Raw genomic sequence first — 17,243 nt, forward strand, 5'->3', positions numbered from 1 at the left:
TTGTGACTGAAACTAGACATCATGAATTGTCACACTGCGTTGAAGGGGATGTCATGGCTGAAGCAATGGTAAGTGTTTCTGAGCTGGATAATGAGGGCTTGGGAGCAGTTGAGCAGGAGGTCTTGCAGGCACTGGCCCTGCCCAATGCACTCACTACTTGTGAGTACAAGGAGAAAGACTGCAGGGAGGACAGCCACAATGCAGAGCAAGGTATCAGGGCTAAGAAGACTCTCGGCGATGGTGGTTGTGGAGCTTTAAGGTGGGGAAAGAATAGAAGAGAAATTTAGTAGTACGAGGGGAGTTTGTAATGAGGAGGATAGATCGTGTCCTCTACAGCGAGGATTGTAAATCTCAAACAATATGTTGCCTACTAGGTGCCAGGATGAGGGATATCTCATGGCAATCAGGTAGAACTTGGAAAGGAAGGGGTTAAATCCATTTGTTGTGTCCATGTTGAAACATATGTCATGAGTAGGAAGAGGGAGGAGGTCCTTCTGAAAGAATATTCATAGTTGGACTCAGTATAAAAAATAAATTTCATAACGGGCAATTTAGACTGGCCAATACACCTTGCCTGCACATCTTTGGGTTGTGGGGGTGAGACCCATGCAGATATGGGGAGAATGTGCAAACTCCACAGTGACCCAGGGCTGAGATCGAACCCGGGTCCTCATCGGCGTGAGGCAGCAGTGCGAACCACTGCACCACCATGCCGCCCTTAAGTGATTTCACATCTGGCCAATAAAAGGTGTGAAATGCTGGAGCAGCAGTATTGGTTGGAAGTAAAATTGGCTGAAAGAGAGAGGGTGACTGGCAGGACTATTAACTGCTCGTTGCTGAATTCGTTGATGGCTCTGGACTCCTTGTTGACTCAACGTGCTGAGGGGTGTTTAAAGTTTGCAAAACAAAAGCTTTTTGAGGTTAGAAACAAACTGAGTGGCTACCTTGGCTTTTTACTTTTTATCGGGCTATTCCCAAGGGGAATAGAATGATTGAAACAGAGGATATCAACAAAGCATTTAAGGGTTTTTATGCCCAATTATATAAAACAGTCTGGGTGTGTATCAAAACCCATAACCATTTCTTCTCTTCCCTTGAACTCCCAACAATCTCCAAGGACCAACAGTTGGTCCTGAATACTCCTATATCTAATGGAGGAAACGGCTCCTTGAAGGAGCTTCAATCTGGTAAAGCCCCAGTGCTTAATGGTTTTGGATGTGAATTTTACAAGGCATTTCAAGACTTGTTAATGGATCCGTGAATTGGCATGTATTGCCACTCATTTGAAGTGTTGACCCGATAGTGGGATTCCCTCGCGATGCATACATTTTATGGCAAGGGATACAGAATTGTTTTCCAATTTGCGCTCCTGGGAGGAATGTAAATCAGCAGCAATTTTCCTCAGGCGGGAGAACATAAACTCCCAAATGGGGAATCTTGCCCAAGATGCAGTCATTAAACTAAAACACAAAGTTCACTATTTAGAGCTCTTTGAGTTTGTTACATTTACCCACCTATTGGACAAGTAAAGATAGTTTCTCACCAGCAGAGTGACTTCCATCGTTGTAATTCTCTTTCAAAAACGAGTACAAACAGATTCATTATTAATTTCAATATTTTTATTTATCCTTCTTGTCCATTTCTGCTGAAATTCAGAATGCTTTGATTTTTGGGAATTATTTACCTGAATTGGTTATTTGGACTGAAAAATACCTCCCACTGATGTCAGTGATGGAACCATCAATTCAGCGAACACGTGTAGTTGGATCTGAACAGAGGCTTTAATACACTTACAATAGAGCCAGCCTATTCGTCGTTGAACTTCAGGTGAAATGGCAGGCTGGCTCTAAGGCACTGATCTTTATACATCGGTCCCAGGGGAAGGAGTCCTGGGCGGAGCCAAGGGAGGAGCCCAGTACAAACTCTCGCGTACCCCCAGAGCGACTCCCCCTGGTGGTCGGATAGCGCAACTGCACTTACAATGGGTAGATAATGAACATATATACATGGAGTGATATTGGCAACTATATATAGTGTGAATCACATTCACCACAGTCAGTTTCAAATACATTGAAGGAAAATGTTATTGAGAACAACCAGAAGTTACTGTGAAAAGCCGCCACATTCCGGCGCCTGTTCGGGGAGGCTGGTACGGGAATTGAACCGTGCTGCTGGCCTGCTTGGTCTGCTTTAAAAGCCAGCGATTTAGCCCAGTGTGCTAAACCAGCCCCATGCACAGTGTTTGTAGATTGCATTCCCCTGCTGCCTGTGTCTGAATGGAAAGGCTGAAAGTGAACATAAAATATGGGCTGAAAGTACATTAAATCTTATTCTTTGTTGAAATGTCACTGAGTAAGATTCATTTTTAATTTCACTTTTTTTAAAAACAGAGGAACATGCTGTTTCACACACAGCAATTTATGGACTCCAGTGATGGTTCTCCATGTACGTGATTTTCACTCAAATAGACTATATCCCAGAGATAAAGGACTTGGGAGGAACTGTCCTCTTCTCTTCTGCAATTCGCCTCACATGCACACTTCTTCAGTACCTGTGTGCAAATTCCACCTGTCAGCTCGGTGGCTTCAATTGCAGAAAAAATCTTCCGATAAAAACAAGCGCACACCAGATTCTGAGGCCAAAGACTCACTTTCCGAAACAACTGAAAAGGCTGTTGTGAAGAAAACTTGGAAGCAGAAAATTGTAAATGAACTGAAACACTACTACAACGGATTCCGATTACTTTGGATCGACACAACGGTAGCAGCAAGGATACTATCAAGGTTATTTTATGGACACCAGCTCAGCCGTCGAGAGAGACGGAGGGTAGGTAGGATCTCAGAGCTACAGTTAATTTCTCAAAGATGAACTATAGAATATTGCTTTATAATCAGTTTATTTTGGAGAAAGAAAGTTTTATATATTTCATTCCATTTTTTTTCTCTCCTGTTCTGAAGCACTGACTCCAGAATGTCTGTGTCTGCCACCTTTTGAATACTTCATAGAATCATTGAATATCTACTGTGCAGGAGGCCATTCAGCTCATTGAGTCTGCACTGACGGGGTAGCACAGTGGCGCAATTAGTAGCACTGCTGCCTCACGGCGCCGAGGTCCCAGGTTTGATTCTGCCTTTGGGTCACTGTTTGTTTGGAATTTGCACATTCTCCCTGTGTTTGCGTGGGTTTCACCCCCACAACCCAAACATGTGCAGGCTAGTTGGATTGGACACGCTAAATTGCCCCTTAAATGGAAAGAATGAATTGGGTACTCTACATTTATTTTTTTTAAAAGTCTGCACTGACCCTCTGAAAGAAGAACCTACCTAGGCCCATCCTATCGCTGTGACCTAACCATTGGACACTAAGGGGCAATCCACCTACCTAACCTGCATATCTTTGGACTGTGGAAGGAAACTGGAGCACCCGGAGGAAACCCACGCAGACTCGGGGAGAACGTGCAGACTCTGCACAGACAGTGACCCAGGGTCAGGATTGAACCCAGGTCCCTGGCGCTGTGAGGCAATCATGCTAACCACTGGGAACCTCATTTGGGAAGTAATTCTGCATGTGAAAGCTGAGACAGTGGTGAATCCTACTCTACTTTCCTCATTTTATTTTACTTTTAAGTATATTTGTTTCCAGCACACAGTAGTTTTGATATTTTCTTAATGTCTTAAGCTGTTATTAACTTGTAGTTAATTGAATTGAATTGAATCATGTCAAAACTGCCTTTCTAAAGTTCCTAGCTTGTTTTAAACGTTGTTTCAAATCTAAACTACACCTTAGTTACTGCACTACTCATGCATTTTTACTTGTGTGAACTGTACCAGCTTATACGAACATGCGTTGACCTCTTCCGCCTGGTTCCATTCTTGATTTTTTTGATTGTACCGTTTATGGAGTTCTTGCTGCCTGTCGTTTTAAAGTTGTTTCCTGGGATGTTACCGTCTACATTTGAATCAAAACTGACAAAGGTTGGTGGGATTTCTTTTTCTGACACAAGCTTATGATTTGATGGAATTATTTTAATTATAATGATCAGATGAAAGGTGCCAGTCGTGTGGGAAGGATGCTTGGTAGAGAGAGGAGCTGGAAAGCAGGAGTGTGGAAGAGACTGAGTCAAAATGATATCTTTGGAGCATTTTTGCTGAACAAAAGTTTTGTTCCCTGAAGTATTATGGAGAACAAGCTTTCGGAGAAATGACAGTTTGATTTCTTCCCTTCCACTAAACAAAGCTCTATTCAGCATGCTCCACATGAACAAGGTTGAGGCCAGAACTATTCAGCAGAGGGCAACACGGTGGCGCAGTGGGTTAGCCCCGTTGCCTCACGTCCCAGGTCCCAGGTTAAATCCTGGCTCTGGGTCACTGTCCGTGTGGAGTTTGCACATTCTCCCCGTGTTTGCGTGGGTTTCGCCCCCACAACCTAGGTGGATTGGCCACACTAAATTGCCCCTTAATTGGAAAAAATGAATGGGGTACTCTAAATTTATATTTAAAAAAAAACTATTCAGCGTAATTCAGTCAAAATGAAAAGGCACTTGGTGAAAACCACAGATACTGCAGCTCATTGTGATGGCCCCTCTGTTAAAAGAAAACTTACAATCTGTATTTGATCGATGTCTAAGGAAGAAGAATATGCTGCGCAGGTGTTGAGAATTACAAGGAATTACAATATTCAGACAAGGCTGTTTTGCACCATGATATACTATGACAAGTTACGAATAAGAGCACTGATGTGAGATGTCTAACAAACTGCAGTTCCCTAACTGAGGTGACAGTCAATGCAAGAATTTTGTCCAACTGAATTTGGTATTTTTTATATTTTCTAGGAAGAAAATCAGAAAAATACACTGGCAGCAAAACTTGAGGTTGCAAAATTTCTCCAGGAAACTATTGTAGAAATGGCTAAAAGGAATAAAGCAAAAAGTGGAGAGGCGACCAAACAGTTTTCTTCCTATGTACAGAAGGTTTGCTTCAAGAATTCATGTAACTCTCATGTTGTTAAGTGGCTGCTGGATACTTCCCCACAAGGGGGCTGATATGACCTCGCAAAGCAACTTGAATTTCTTCCAGTGGCTGGTTAAATGGGAATTCCTGCAGAGGAGAGTGCATGTCCTGGGGGAAAACCCAAAAACCCAAATAGTTTTAGTTGTACTTTGAGAGAAAAAGATACATGTACATACTAACACTGACCCCTGTGGGAATACTTTCCTCCAGCCCAACAAACAACTCTTCACCGCAAATCTCTGTTTGCTGAAACTCAGACAATTTTGTGTCCATGCTGCTACTGTCCATTTTATTCTTTCGGTTCCAACTTTGTTGACAAGTCTTTATCAAATGCCTTTTGAAAGTCCATCTATCCCACATTAACCGCTTTATCCTCATCAACTCTCTCCTTCATCTCATGAAAAAACTCAAGCAAGTTAGTTAAATATGATTGGCCGTAACAAATCTGTGGCAGCTTTCCTTAATTACTCTACATTTGTCCAAGTGACTGGAAATGAAAAAAATGAAGAATGAGTTGGTTTATCTCTACTTCAAAAATACTTTCATGAAATTTCATGAAACAGGCTATTCATTAATGTCTCAGAAATCAGGGTAAACACTGACAATGAATAGAAACCATTTGCAGAGTACAAAACAATCTTTGGTCAAGGAGTTTTATCAGAATGGCTAAAGGGGTAAGTACCAAGTACAATGCCTTAGCGTTCAGTGATCGACTACTACATCTAATTTCCATGCAAGACTTGGACTCAAAAACTAAATACAAAGTGGTCAAATGTGCAGAAGACATCAAATGCAAGGCAGTGGAATGGCAAAAGCAGCTGAGAAAATGCAGATTGAGTTGAACAAGCAAGCATGGGGAAAAGTTTAATGCAGAAAGAGAAACAAAGGCAAGTATTCCTCATATATGATGCTGTAATGATCAGACTGAATTTGAAACAACCCGAAGAGCAGTGTTTTTCAAACTTTTTCTCTTGGAACCCACTTTAGGCAATCGGCCTACCTTTGGAACCCACACTGGTCATCCCATGGGACCCATGCAGGCCAACCTTCGCGACACATGCCGATCGACCTTCGTGACAAACGCTGACCGACCTTGTTTGCTTACCTTTTAATGCAAAATAGGAGACTGCTTTGTCCTTACAATCTTACTTGAATCCGGTTCAGAGCTCATATCAGGTGCAGACATCAGTCAGTTTCTTTGTGCCATCTTCAACCTCGCATATTTAGGTCGTCATGGAAGGCACTAGCAACAAAATGCGCGTTTTACTTGGCATTGGATACTCCTGCAAGATGCAACACCAGAATGCTGACAACCTCATGGCCTTTTTTTGCGTGCTTTTAATGTGGTATACCTGGTACGCTGTATGAGGGTAGTCTTTTAATTTGAGTCAGCCCTCAGTTAGGAACTGACTCTGGGGTCTCAACCTCAAAAGGAATTTATCACCCACCACATCTCTTTCAAATTCTGAAACTTATCTCATTTGCCAGCACTTTCCTACGTATAACACATATGAGCTTTGCCTCCTAATTTGCATTGTCACAATTGACAAAATCATACCTCAAGAAATCATCTTTAAACTTCCTTGTTCTGAAAATGTGATGAACATGTGGAATAAAGCCAGATGGAGCAGTGGCAGAGCAATTTGCCATAATGGGGAGTCATTCAGACCTCTCGAAAGATGAATCAAGCTGAACCAAATTACCTTGGTCATCCATAATTATGCAGTGATAAAGATGACTTGTTATGTCAAACCATTGCCTAATTACCATTAACCTCGGGAAGCTGTCGTAATTTTTTTTTTTTATAAATGTTTTTATTCAGTTTTCATATTTTATATTGAACAAATTACAAATTGTTAGGAAAGAAAAAAAAAACAAACACGCAAAAATTAACATACATATTTACAGGTAAGCATCTTCGTAGTAGTAACTGCCCCCCCCCCCCCCCCCCCTCAACATGTTTATTTAGTTTGGTTTTGGGCCTTAGCTAGCCATCGAACCCCCGTAACGAACCTGTAGCCCCCCCCCCCCCGCTACCTTCCCCCGACTATTCTTCCTCTTGTACATTGGCCACAAATAGGTCCCGGAACAGTTGCATGAATGGCTCCCACGTTCTGTGGAAGCCGTCGTCCGACCCTCGGATGGCAAATTTGATTTTCTCCATTTGGAGAGATTCCGAGAGGTCGGACAGCCAGTCCGCAGCTCTGGGCGGTGCTGCTGACCGCCAGCCAAACAGGATTCTACGGCGGGCGATCAGGGAGGCAAAGGCAAGGGCGTCCGCCCTCCTCCCCAGGAATAGATCTGGCTGTTCTGAAACCCCGAAGACCGCCACTATCGGGCATGGCTCCACCCTCACTCCCACCACTTTGGACACAACCTCGAAGAAGGCTGTCCAGTACTCCACGAGTCTGGGGCAAGACCAGAACATGTGGGCGTGGTTGGCCGGGCCTCTTTGGCACCGTTCACATCTGTCTTCCACCTCCGGGAAGAACCTACTCATACGGGTTCTTGTTAAGTGGGCTCTATGTACCACTTTTAGTTGCGTCAGGCTGAGCCTTGCGCACGTGGAGGTGGAGTTGACCCTATGCAGTGCTTCGCTCCAGAGTCCCCACCCTATCTCCATCCCCAGGTCGTCCTCCCATTTCCTCCTTGTTGCGTCCAGTACGGTGTCGTCCCTATCTACCAGTCGGTCATACATGTCACTACAGTTCCCTTTCTCTAGGATACTTGCGTCCAGTAGGTCTTCCAGTAGTGTCTGTCGTGGCGGTTGTGGGTACGTCCTTGTCTCCTTTCGTAGGAAGTTTTTGAGCTGCAGGTACCGTAGCTCGTTCCCCCCAGCTAGCTGAAATTTCTCTGTCAGTTCGTCCAGTGTTGCGATCCTGTCGTCCGTGTATAGGTCCCTGACTGTCAGTGTCCCCCCGTCCTGCCTCCACCTTTTGAAGGTGGCGTCAGTCAGTGCTGGTGTGAACCTATGGTTGTTGCAGATGGGAGCCCTGTTCGACATTTTGGTCAGGCCAAGTTGCTGCCGCAGTTGGTTCCAGGATTGGAGGGTGGCTGTCACCACTGGGCTGCTGGAGTGTTTTTTGGGTGGGGATGGGAGTGCTGCCGTGGCAAGGGCCCGGAGGGAGGTTCCCATGCAGGAGGCCTCCTCCGCACGCACCCACTCAGCTTCTGGCTCCTGGATCCATCCCCTTACTCGCTCGGCTGTTGCTGCCCAGTGGTAGAATTGTAGATTCGGGAGGGCTAACCCTCCCCTGGTTTTTGTTTTTTGTAAGACCTTCTTTGGGATCCTAGCATTTTTACCCCCCATACGAACGCCATGATGAGTTTGTCCAGCGCTTTGAAAAAGGCCTTGGGGATGTAGATCGGAATGGATCTAAACAGGAAGAGGAACCTGGGCAGTACGTTCATTTTGATCGTCTGAACTCTCCCCGCGAGGGAGAGCGGGAGTGTGTTCCATCTTTGCAGGTCCTTTTTAACTTCCTCCGTCAGGCTGGTGAGGTTCCATTTGTGGATCCCTTTCCAGTCATGGGCTATTTGGATCCCCAGGTAGCGGAATTTATGTCGGGCTTGTTTGAACGGCAGCCCCTTTAGTGCTGCCCCCCCCCCCCCCCCCCCCCCCCCCCCCCCCTTGCGGGTGTACTGGGAAGATCTCACTTTTGCTCATGTTGAGTTTGTAGCCCGAGAAGGCTCCAAACTCTTTCAGGAGAGCGATGATTCCGTCCATGCTGCTTTGTGGGTCCGAGATATAGAGGAGCAGATCATCCGCATAGAGTGAGACTCTGTGCTCTCTACCTCCCCTTCGGATCCCCCTCCAATTTTTTGCTGCCCTGAGCGCGATTGCTAGCGGTTCAATTGCTAGTGCGAACAGCAGCGGGGACAGTGGGCATCCTTGTCTGGTGCCCCTGTGCAGCTGGAAGTATTGGGAGTTGGTATTGTTGGTCTGTACACTCGCCATGGGAGTGTTGTACAGGAGCTTTACCCAAGCGGTGAACCCTGTTCCAAGCCCGAACCGCTCCAGTACCTCTATGAGGTATTTCCACTCGACTCTGTCGAAGGCCTTTTCTGCGTCCAGGGAGACGATCACCTCTTGTGTTCTCTCCCCGGAGGGGGTCATTATCACGTTCAGCAGGCGCCTGATGTTCGCGGTAAGCTGTCTACCTTTGACAAAGCCCGTCTGGTCCTCTGTGACCACCTCAGATACACAGTCTTCTAGCCTTTTGGCTAGGATTTTGGCCAGTATTTTGGCGTCTGCATTCAGCAGAGATATGGGTCTGTATGACCCACATTCCGTTGGGTCTTTGTCTTTCTTAGGTATCAGCGAGATTGAGGCCTGTGCTAACGTGGGTGGCAACGTGCCCCTAGCTAGCGAGTCTGTGAACATCTCCCGCAGGTGCGGGGCCAGCGCTGTGAAGCTGTCGTAATTAAACTTTGTAGATTTAAAGGCAGGTGTGTTTTTGAACAACTGAATATGATGTCTGCCACATGGCATAATTATCTTATCCTTTTCAAGCTAATTGCACCCACAATTGTGGAGAAAAAAACTTTTAAAAATGTACTTTTTTACATTCTCTGTGAAATTTAGGATGTTTCTATTCAAGAAACCAAGTGACGTCTGTAGTCTTCATCCTTATCAGGTTTTACATTTTATTGATATCAGTTCTCTACATGATTGGAAGCATTTAAAATGATCAGAAGTCATCATTCAACCATTATTTGCAGCTGCTATTTTTAGTAAATATATAATCTAATGTGTTTGGGGCTTCTGTTTTATGATTGATGTTCATTGCTCTGCATGCATATTGCAACAAAGTACTTTTTATTGGAACAACTTGGCAGATGTACACAGCATGAGGCTTCAGGGCCACAGTTGCTCGAACTCCTGGTTGAAAGAGTGAATTTTTCTTTCAGGAAGCAACACATTTGAAAGAATAATTGTAAAATTGACACACAAAAAAGCAGTTTTTTACAGAGTTCTTTCTCTCTGCCCTGCCTCTGACTTAAACTGTTGGATTGGGAGTGGTTTCAGTTTTCAGAAACTCCTGCTCTTAATTTTAATATTCAGAAACTTTATGAAATCCTGTGCTTTTAAAAAATAAATACATTTCACTCACTTGGTCCTCATTCTCCAGGAACTAATTTCAGGATATGCCGCATAATATCATCAGGGAAGTCTCTCACATGTCTGTCCCAAATTCCATTCTGGTTTTGTGTGCAAAAACAAACCAAAGAAAATTAAAATTCCATATTGGGATAATAAAAAAACAATTCATTATTTTGGATACAGAAAGCCCAAGTGCTGAACAGAATGTGATTCAGTTGAAGAGTTAAAGTTTGTCCTAAGACCTCTTTACATTTTTACAATGGCATGGGTTGGCAATTAAGACACACAACATTTAAAAAAAATTTAAAGTACCCAATTCATTTTTTTTCCAATTAAGGGGCAATTTAGCGTGGTCACTCCACCTACCCTGCACATCTTTGGGTATGGGGGCGAACACGGGGAGAATGTGCAAACTCCACACGGACAGTGACCCTGACGGGTTCAAGTTGGGTCCTCAGTGCCGTGAGGCTAACCACTACGCCACCGTGCTGCCTCCAGACACAAAATATTAAACAAAGCGAATCATAATCATCAATGCAATAGCATTTTAAAATCCATAAAACTCCAATGAGCAATTAAAATCAGTTAATTAGTTTCTCCTTTCCTCAAAATGGGATGAGGGGCCCTGAAGAGTGCTTGCTTGGAAGCTACTATTGGAATAGGTACTTTGGAAGTGAGAAAATACTTGAACTTCACTTGCAAAATTTAAATTGCGGCAACCAATTCACAGTGTATAATAAAGTATTTCTGCATTTCATTTCAAATGAATTTAGATTATAAAGGAACAGTGGAACACATGAAGCTGGAATTTTTATTGTTGTCCAATTCTTTGTGTACTTACATGAAGGTGCGTCGCTCAGGGGAAAATCCAAGCACTCAGGACATAGTGCGTTTTTCCAAGCACTTTGAAGATGAGTTGACACTGGAGCATCTGAACCGTCCTCAACTCGTGGCACTGTGTAAGCTTTTGGAACTCCAGACTTTTGGGACAAACAACCTCCTTCGCTTCCAGCTCCAAATGGAACTAAGATCCATAAAAGCAGACGATGAAGTAAGTTCAGAATCACAGACAATGTTACTTTTGCCTTATTAACCAGAGAATAATTTTCTTTTCAATAACAGCTGCAGTGTTTCAAAACTTTGAACTTTTTACTTTGAGATTCAACTTTGTATTTTAGCATATGAGTGAATCAGTTTGTAATAATCCATTTTCTTTACCTTCTTAAAAGTAATTCACACTTCTAAACTGGTGGTGAAATAAATTTCATAGTGTACATAGTCTGTTGTTTTAAGAACTGAATTTCAAAGCAAAAGTTATTATTGCTGCTCTACAATTGGTAATTCCTATTATGGGTTTGAATTATAGATGATTGCCACAGAAGGTTGTAAATTTTTGACTGTGTCAGAACTACAAACAGCATGCAGAGCAAGGGGAATGAGATCATTGGGATTAACAGAAAAGCAGCTTCAGGAGCAGCTCACACAGGTGCTCAATATGGTAGAAAGTAGTATGTATGTCTGCATTCTTGCAATGTCACAGTATCATGAATATGCAAAGAAACAAGTACAAACTAAATCTGACTTACTGTATTAATCAAATTATTCTTCAAAATTCCCAACTATTTCACCTGGACACATCCTCTTAATCCTGTTTAATTTACAACGGTCTACTGAGCTGAAGGTTAGGGTTGAGAAATTGGGATAGAGTCAGGCAATTGACTAAACAAATTAAGTTTCCTTTTTCCTTGGTCACATTGCACACATTGTATTTTACTATGCCAGCTCTAGGGTGGCATGGTGGTTCTGTGGTTAGCACTGCTGCTTCATGGCGCTGAGGACCCAGGTTCGATCCTGGCCCCGGGTCACTGTCCGTGTAGAGTTTGCACATTCTCCACGTGTCTGCGTGGGTCTCACCCGCACAACCCAAAAATATGTGCAGGGTCGGTGAATTGCAAGGGAAACTAGAATTGCGAAAGTGATCAGTCGGGCAATATGCCTGATGCATCTGTAGATTGAAATTAAGATCGGTAAGGTTACCACTGTGACTTTTTGGACTATTAAACATCAAAGACTGAAGTGAAACAATCGTGTGGTGGTTTGCTACATTGACAAGGGAGGGAAGAGTTCCAACAATCCTATCATTAGCTTACATTTTAGTTTTCAGAGTCAGTGATCTGCAACATCTTTTTGGAGACCAGCTTTTTAAGTTGATATTCTGACAGGTCAAAACTTAGTATTCATCAGAGGTTTTGATTTAAGGTTACTTCCGAGTTTCATGTGTCACATTGGTTTTTCTGCCGCCACATAAATCAGAGTAGAACATTGTTTTCACTGTGTAGATGCTCACAGAGCCTCCGGTTATTTGAATCTTTTGCAGAGATGTGCAGGCCATCTCTCAGGTTATTCACTTATTACAGTGATGACCCAAGGAGATAATGGAGCCAATAGCTGAATTGACGATTCAGTGGTTCAGACTTAATGGAATGGAAGCAACTCGTTCCCTCATAACATTGTACTGAGTAACCATTTCAACAATGTACCCCAGAAAACATTACCAACATTACTCAGGGAAATTTCTGAAAAGGAGTAAAACTACACAAAGGTTTTTATGAAGCACTATTCTTCTTGATTGTAAAACTGATCTTTATGATGTGTATCTCTCCATTGAACAGAAGCAAAATTCTATAAACAAATCAACTCCTTTCTCTGCAGTGGCTTGATTTGCACCTGAAAGAAAAAGTGCCTCCATCATTGCTTCTGTTGTCTCGTGCGATGTACCTGACTGACGTCAAGCCAAAATCTGTGATGCAGAAAGTGCCCAAAATAGAGGTGACTTTCTTCTTTTGTGACTTCTTCCAAGATGGTATTGGTTAAGAAAATGGGAGGGAGCAGCAGACCAGTGAAGGAAACCACATAAAAACCAGAAAGAGATTAAACCACAAAAATGTTGGCAACTCCAGCTTCTCATCTACACCTTGCTATTGACCTTTTGTGCGTATGATTAACTGCAATCAATTGAAATGCCAGCATTCTAATGCATATTTATGCTCCCATATACTATGCCCGAGCTTGACAATGCCAATGATTTTTTTCAATGTGAATCCCAAATTGTCAATGGGTTAAGGGTTGAGGCTTGGAAAATAAGCAGGCAGGCATTTTGAGCTCCTACAGACCTGTTCGAACCTGACTGAAGATACTTTCGGAGGATATTTGACTAGGTATTCTATTCTGGCAGTCAAGATTTGAGCAGCAAAAAATAGAAATTATTTTTTCAAACGTAGGGGAATGAGGAAGTTTCAATGAAATGTATTCGGTGGACTGATTTTGCTGAACTGACATGAAGGAGAGCAGTTTGTAGACCTCTTAGCAACAACAGTTAACTTGATTTTATTTTCTGAATTGAGAATTATTATTTATAGCTGTTGTGGTCTTCATCCTCCAGCTAGGTATTACTGGTACCCCAAAGAAAAAGCCACAGGAAAAAGAGACCATTGAAGGATCTACTGTATCTACCCCACCAGATTCTGAGACATTGTCTGACATGGCCCCGACATTGAAAAGCATGAAGGTATGAATTTGATCCACGCAGCCCATACTTTTTTTTTAAAAATCAGGATTTCACTCTGCTAGGTTTGTTGAAGAATAAGAATTTTTAAAAATGCAAGCTGCACCTGTCTCACCTGTTCTCACCGCTGAAGCCAGAAAATCACTTGTGTCTCAACCCACTTCCAGATCATTATGTCTGGTGTCCTTTCAGGATTTATTCTAGTCCCCCTCTTAGTTTTCGTCTACTCGATGACAACATCAACCAAAAACACAGCACCAATTGCCACAAGTTTGCTGATGCTTCTTAGCACCGCCATGTGACTTGATCCCTTCACTGTGTAAGATTTTGATCCAACAATTAATTGAGAAGATGAAAGCCATAGTCTTCAGTTCTTTCTAGAAACTGGACTCTCTGACACCACCGGTAATTGAGGCTGAACTGGACTACTCAAAACTGTTGATGTCTTTTTTGAATCCAAGATGCACTTCTAACCACATCCCTGGATGATCACCAAGACCTGCAACCCTGTACCATTGTCTGATTCTGCTCTGTCTTAGCTCATCTGCCGCAACATCTAAAACTTAACTATCTCTCAAATGTCTATTCCAACAGTCCTGGCTGAGCTCCTATCTCTTCCACTCCATGCACTTGTGCTGATTCAAAATCTACTGTCTGCTTCTAAAGCCACATTCACCATAACTCTTGTGCTCTCTAATGACATGCATGTGCTTTATCCAGCAATGCCTCAAATGAAATTCAAATTCCTATCCCTATAATCTGCTGCAATTTTGTTCGACACTCTTCCAAGTCTGGCTCCTTTATTTCATTGACTCCCCACCTTCAGACATCTATGCCCAACACTCTGGAATCCCCTCTCAAAATCTTCCATTTGACTCCTTTGAAATACATTTCAGAACCTGTCTCTGTGACCAAAGGTATGGTCATCTCAGGGACCCAGTGGAAATGTTCATGATGATCCAGTGAAGTGTATTGGGATGTTTTCAAGTTGTGTCAGGTCCCAGATTTCCCTGATAGTTGTTAGTCAGACATGGTAATATGGTGTCACCAATTTCCCCTTTAAAATGAAATGAAAATCGCTTATTATCACGAGTAGGCTTCAATGAAGTTACTGTGAAAAGCCCCTAGTTGCCACATTCCGGCACCTGTCCAGGGAGGCTGGTACGGGAATTGAACCGTGCTGCTGGCCTGCTTGGTCTGCTTGAAAAGCCAGCGATTTAGCCCAGTGAGCTAAACCAACCCCAGCTAAACCAGCTAAAATTCAGTTGTTGCGAATGGTCGATTAGTTTCAGTGCATAGACCCTTTCTATTTTGGGCATTATCTTTTGAAATGGTTGTGGGTCTGCCCAACTCAATATTTTATTTAGCAAATAGTTTGCTGAACGGGGCTGAGAAATGGCTGGATTAAATTGGTCTATCCTTTCTAGTCCAGAGGTAGAGGAGGTTCGAATACTCCTCTGAGCAGCAAGAAGTATTTGGGTCCCTACTCTACAATGTAGGTGGTAGGAGCCAAAGGGTTAAAGGCAGGAGGGCTCCTGCTTGAGGAGGCAGAGAACAAGGGGCTGTTGGGCTCTGGAGTAGGAAATATGGGGCCATGGCAGAAGGCAAGAGACAGGGGAGTCGCTGTTCCTGCTCCCTACCTCCCCCCCCCCCCCCCCCCCCTGCCCCCCAGGCTGGGGAAGCAGTTGGGTTCCTTGGAGTGGTAAGTGAGATGTTCTTGCTCTCCCCCTGTTCCTGCTTGAGTTGCAGCAGGCAGGTAGCTCCTGGGTGAAAGAGGCATGGTGCTACCTGCTGTTGGTCCTGCTCCCGGAGACAGGTGATCGTGGGCTCCTGCTCCTATTCCTGTAGCTGCTCTGAGCTGCAGAGGACAGGATGCAAGTGGATCCGTGTTGTCTGGGGGCAGTAGATACAAAGCCATCTGTTCTTCCTTTGCACCTGGTAGGCAGGAGGCAGTAGGTTGCTACACCTGCTCTTCTTCTGAGTGATGGAGGGGGTCTGGTAGAAGAACACCTCCCCTAGGTCCTCCTCCAAGCTGCAGTACAATCCAATTTTGTGCTCCTACTCCATGATTGTACCTCTTTTTTCGTGCCCTGTGCCATCAGCCCCTACTCTGAAATGCATGAGGCACTGACCAGGAAACAAAGGGCAAAAGACAGGGCACCGACCTACACAAGGGGCCCTAACCTCAGTCTGGCCCGACCAGCAGGAGAGCCCCATCTCCTGCCCCTGCTCCGACCTACGAAAAGCCCTAACTGCTGCTCCCGCATCAACCTACAGGGGGCCCTAACTACTGCCCCAGTGCCAACCTACAGGTGGCCCCAACTGCTGCCCCAGTGCCAACCTACAGGGGGCCCCAACTGCTGCCCCAGTGCCAACCTACTGGGGGGCCCCAATTGCTGCCCAGTGCCAACCTACAGGGGGCCCCATCTGCTGCCCCAGTGCCAACCTACTGGAGGGCTCCCAATTGCTGCCCTGTGCCATCGTACAGGGGACCATGAATGCTGCCCCGTGCCAACCTACAGGGGCGGCCCCAACTCCTGCCCCTACGCCAACCTGTAGGAGGATCCGTGCTCCTGCCCCTATACCAACCTGCAGGAGGATCCGTGCTCCTGCCCCTATACCAACCTGCAGGAGGATCCGTGCTCCTGCCCCAATACTAACCTGCAGGAGGATCCGTGCTCCTGCCCCAATTCTAACCTGCAGGAGGATCCGTGCTCCTGCCCCTGCGCCAACCTGCAGGAGGATCCATGCTCCTGCCCCTATACTAACCTGGAGGAGGATCCGTGCTCCTGCCCCTATACCAACCTGCAGGAGGATCCGTGCTCCTGCCCCTATACTAACCTGCAGGAGGATCCGTGCTCCTGCCCCTATACTAACCTGCAGGAGGATCCGTGCTCCTGCCCCTATACTAACCTGCAGGAGGATCCGTGCTCCTGCCCCTATGCCACCCTGCAGGAGGATCCGTGCTCCTGCCCCTATACTAACCTGCAGGAGGATCCGTGCTCCTGCCCCTATACTAACCTGCAGGAGGATCCGTGCTCCTGCCCCTATACCAACCTGCAGGAGGATCCGTGCTCCTGCCCCTATACCACCCTGCAGGAGGATCCGTGCTCCTGCCCCTATACCACCCTGCAGGAGGATCCGTGCTCCTGCCCCTATACTAACCTGCAGGAGGATCCGTGCTCCTGCCCCTATACTAACCTGCAGGAGGATCCGTGCTCCTGCCCCTATACTAACCTGCAGGAGGATCCGTGCTCCTGCCCCTATACTAACCTGCAGGAGGATCCGTGCTCCTGCCCCTATACCAACCTGCAGGAGGATCCGGGCTCCTGCCCCTATACCAACCTGCAGGAGGATCCGTGCTCCTGCCCCTGCGCCAACCTGCAGAAGGATCCGTGCTCCTGCCCCAATTCTAACCTGCAGGAGGATCCGTGCTCCTGCCCCTATACTAACCTGCAGGAGGATCCGTGCTCCTGCCCCTATACCAACCTGCAGGAGGATCCGTGCTCCTGCCCCTATACCAACCTGCAGGAGGATCCGTGCTCCTGCCCCTGCGCCAACCTGC

The 17,243-nt window shown here is 45.2% G+C and overlaps 1 protein-coding gene across 10 annotated transcripts in view; it reads left to right on the top strand.

Moving 5' to 3' along the window:
• The window catches only part of letm2 (leucine zipper-EF-hand containing transmembrane protein 2), a 41,188-nt gene that overhangs the window by 20,837 nt on the left and 3,108 nt on the right, over nt 1-17,243 (top strand). For 8 of the 10 annotated variants that reach the window (XM_038785309.1, XM_038785306.1, XM_038785311.1 and 5 more), the window contains 7 exons: nt 2,391-2,826; nt 3,831-3,974; nt 4,832-4,969; nt 10,961-11,164; nt 11,480-11,599; nt 12,826-12,942; nt 13,556-13,681. In XM_038785309.1, the coding sequence (XP_038641237.1) occupies nt 2,391-2,826; nt 3,831-3,974; nt 4,832-4,969; nt 10,961-11,164; nt 11,480-11,599; nt 12,826-12,942; nt 13,556-13,681 (1,285 nt within the window). The remainder of the gene's footprint in view (nt 1-2,390; nt 2,827-3,830; nt 3,975-4,831; nt 4,970-10,960; nt 11,165-11,479; nt 11,600-12,825; nt 12,943-13,555; nt 13,682-17,243) is intronic. The other 2 variants (XM_038785310.1, XM_038785314.1) reach the window with 2 other exon arrangements.

This window comes from Scyliorhinus canicula, chromosome 26 (assembly GCF_902713615.1).
Source record: "Scyliorhinus canicula chromosome 26, sScyCan1.1, whole genome shotgun sequence".
Lineage (NCBI taxonomy): Eukaryota > Metazoa > Chordata > Chondrichthyes > Carcharhiniformes > Scyliorhinidae > Scyliorhinus > Scyliorhinus canicula.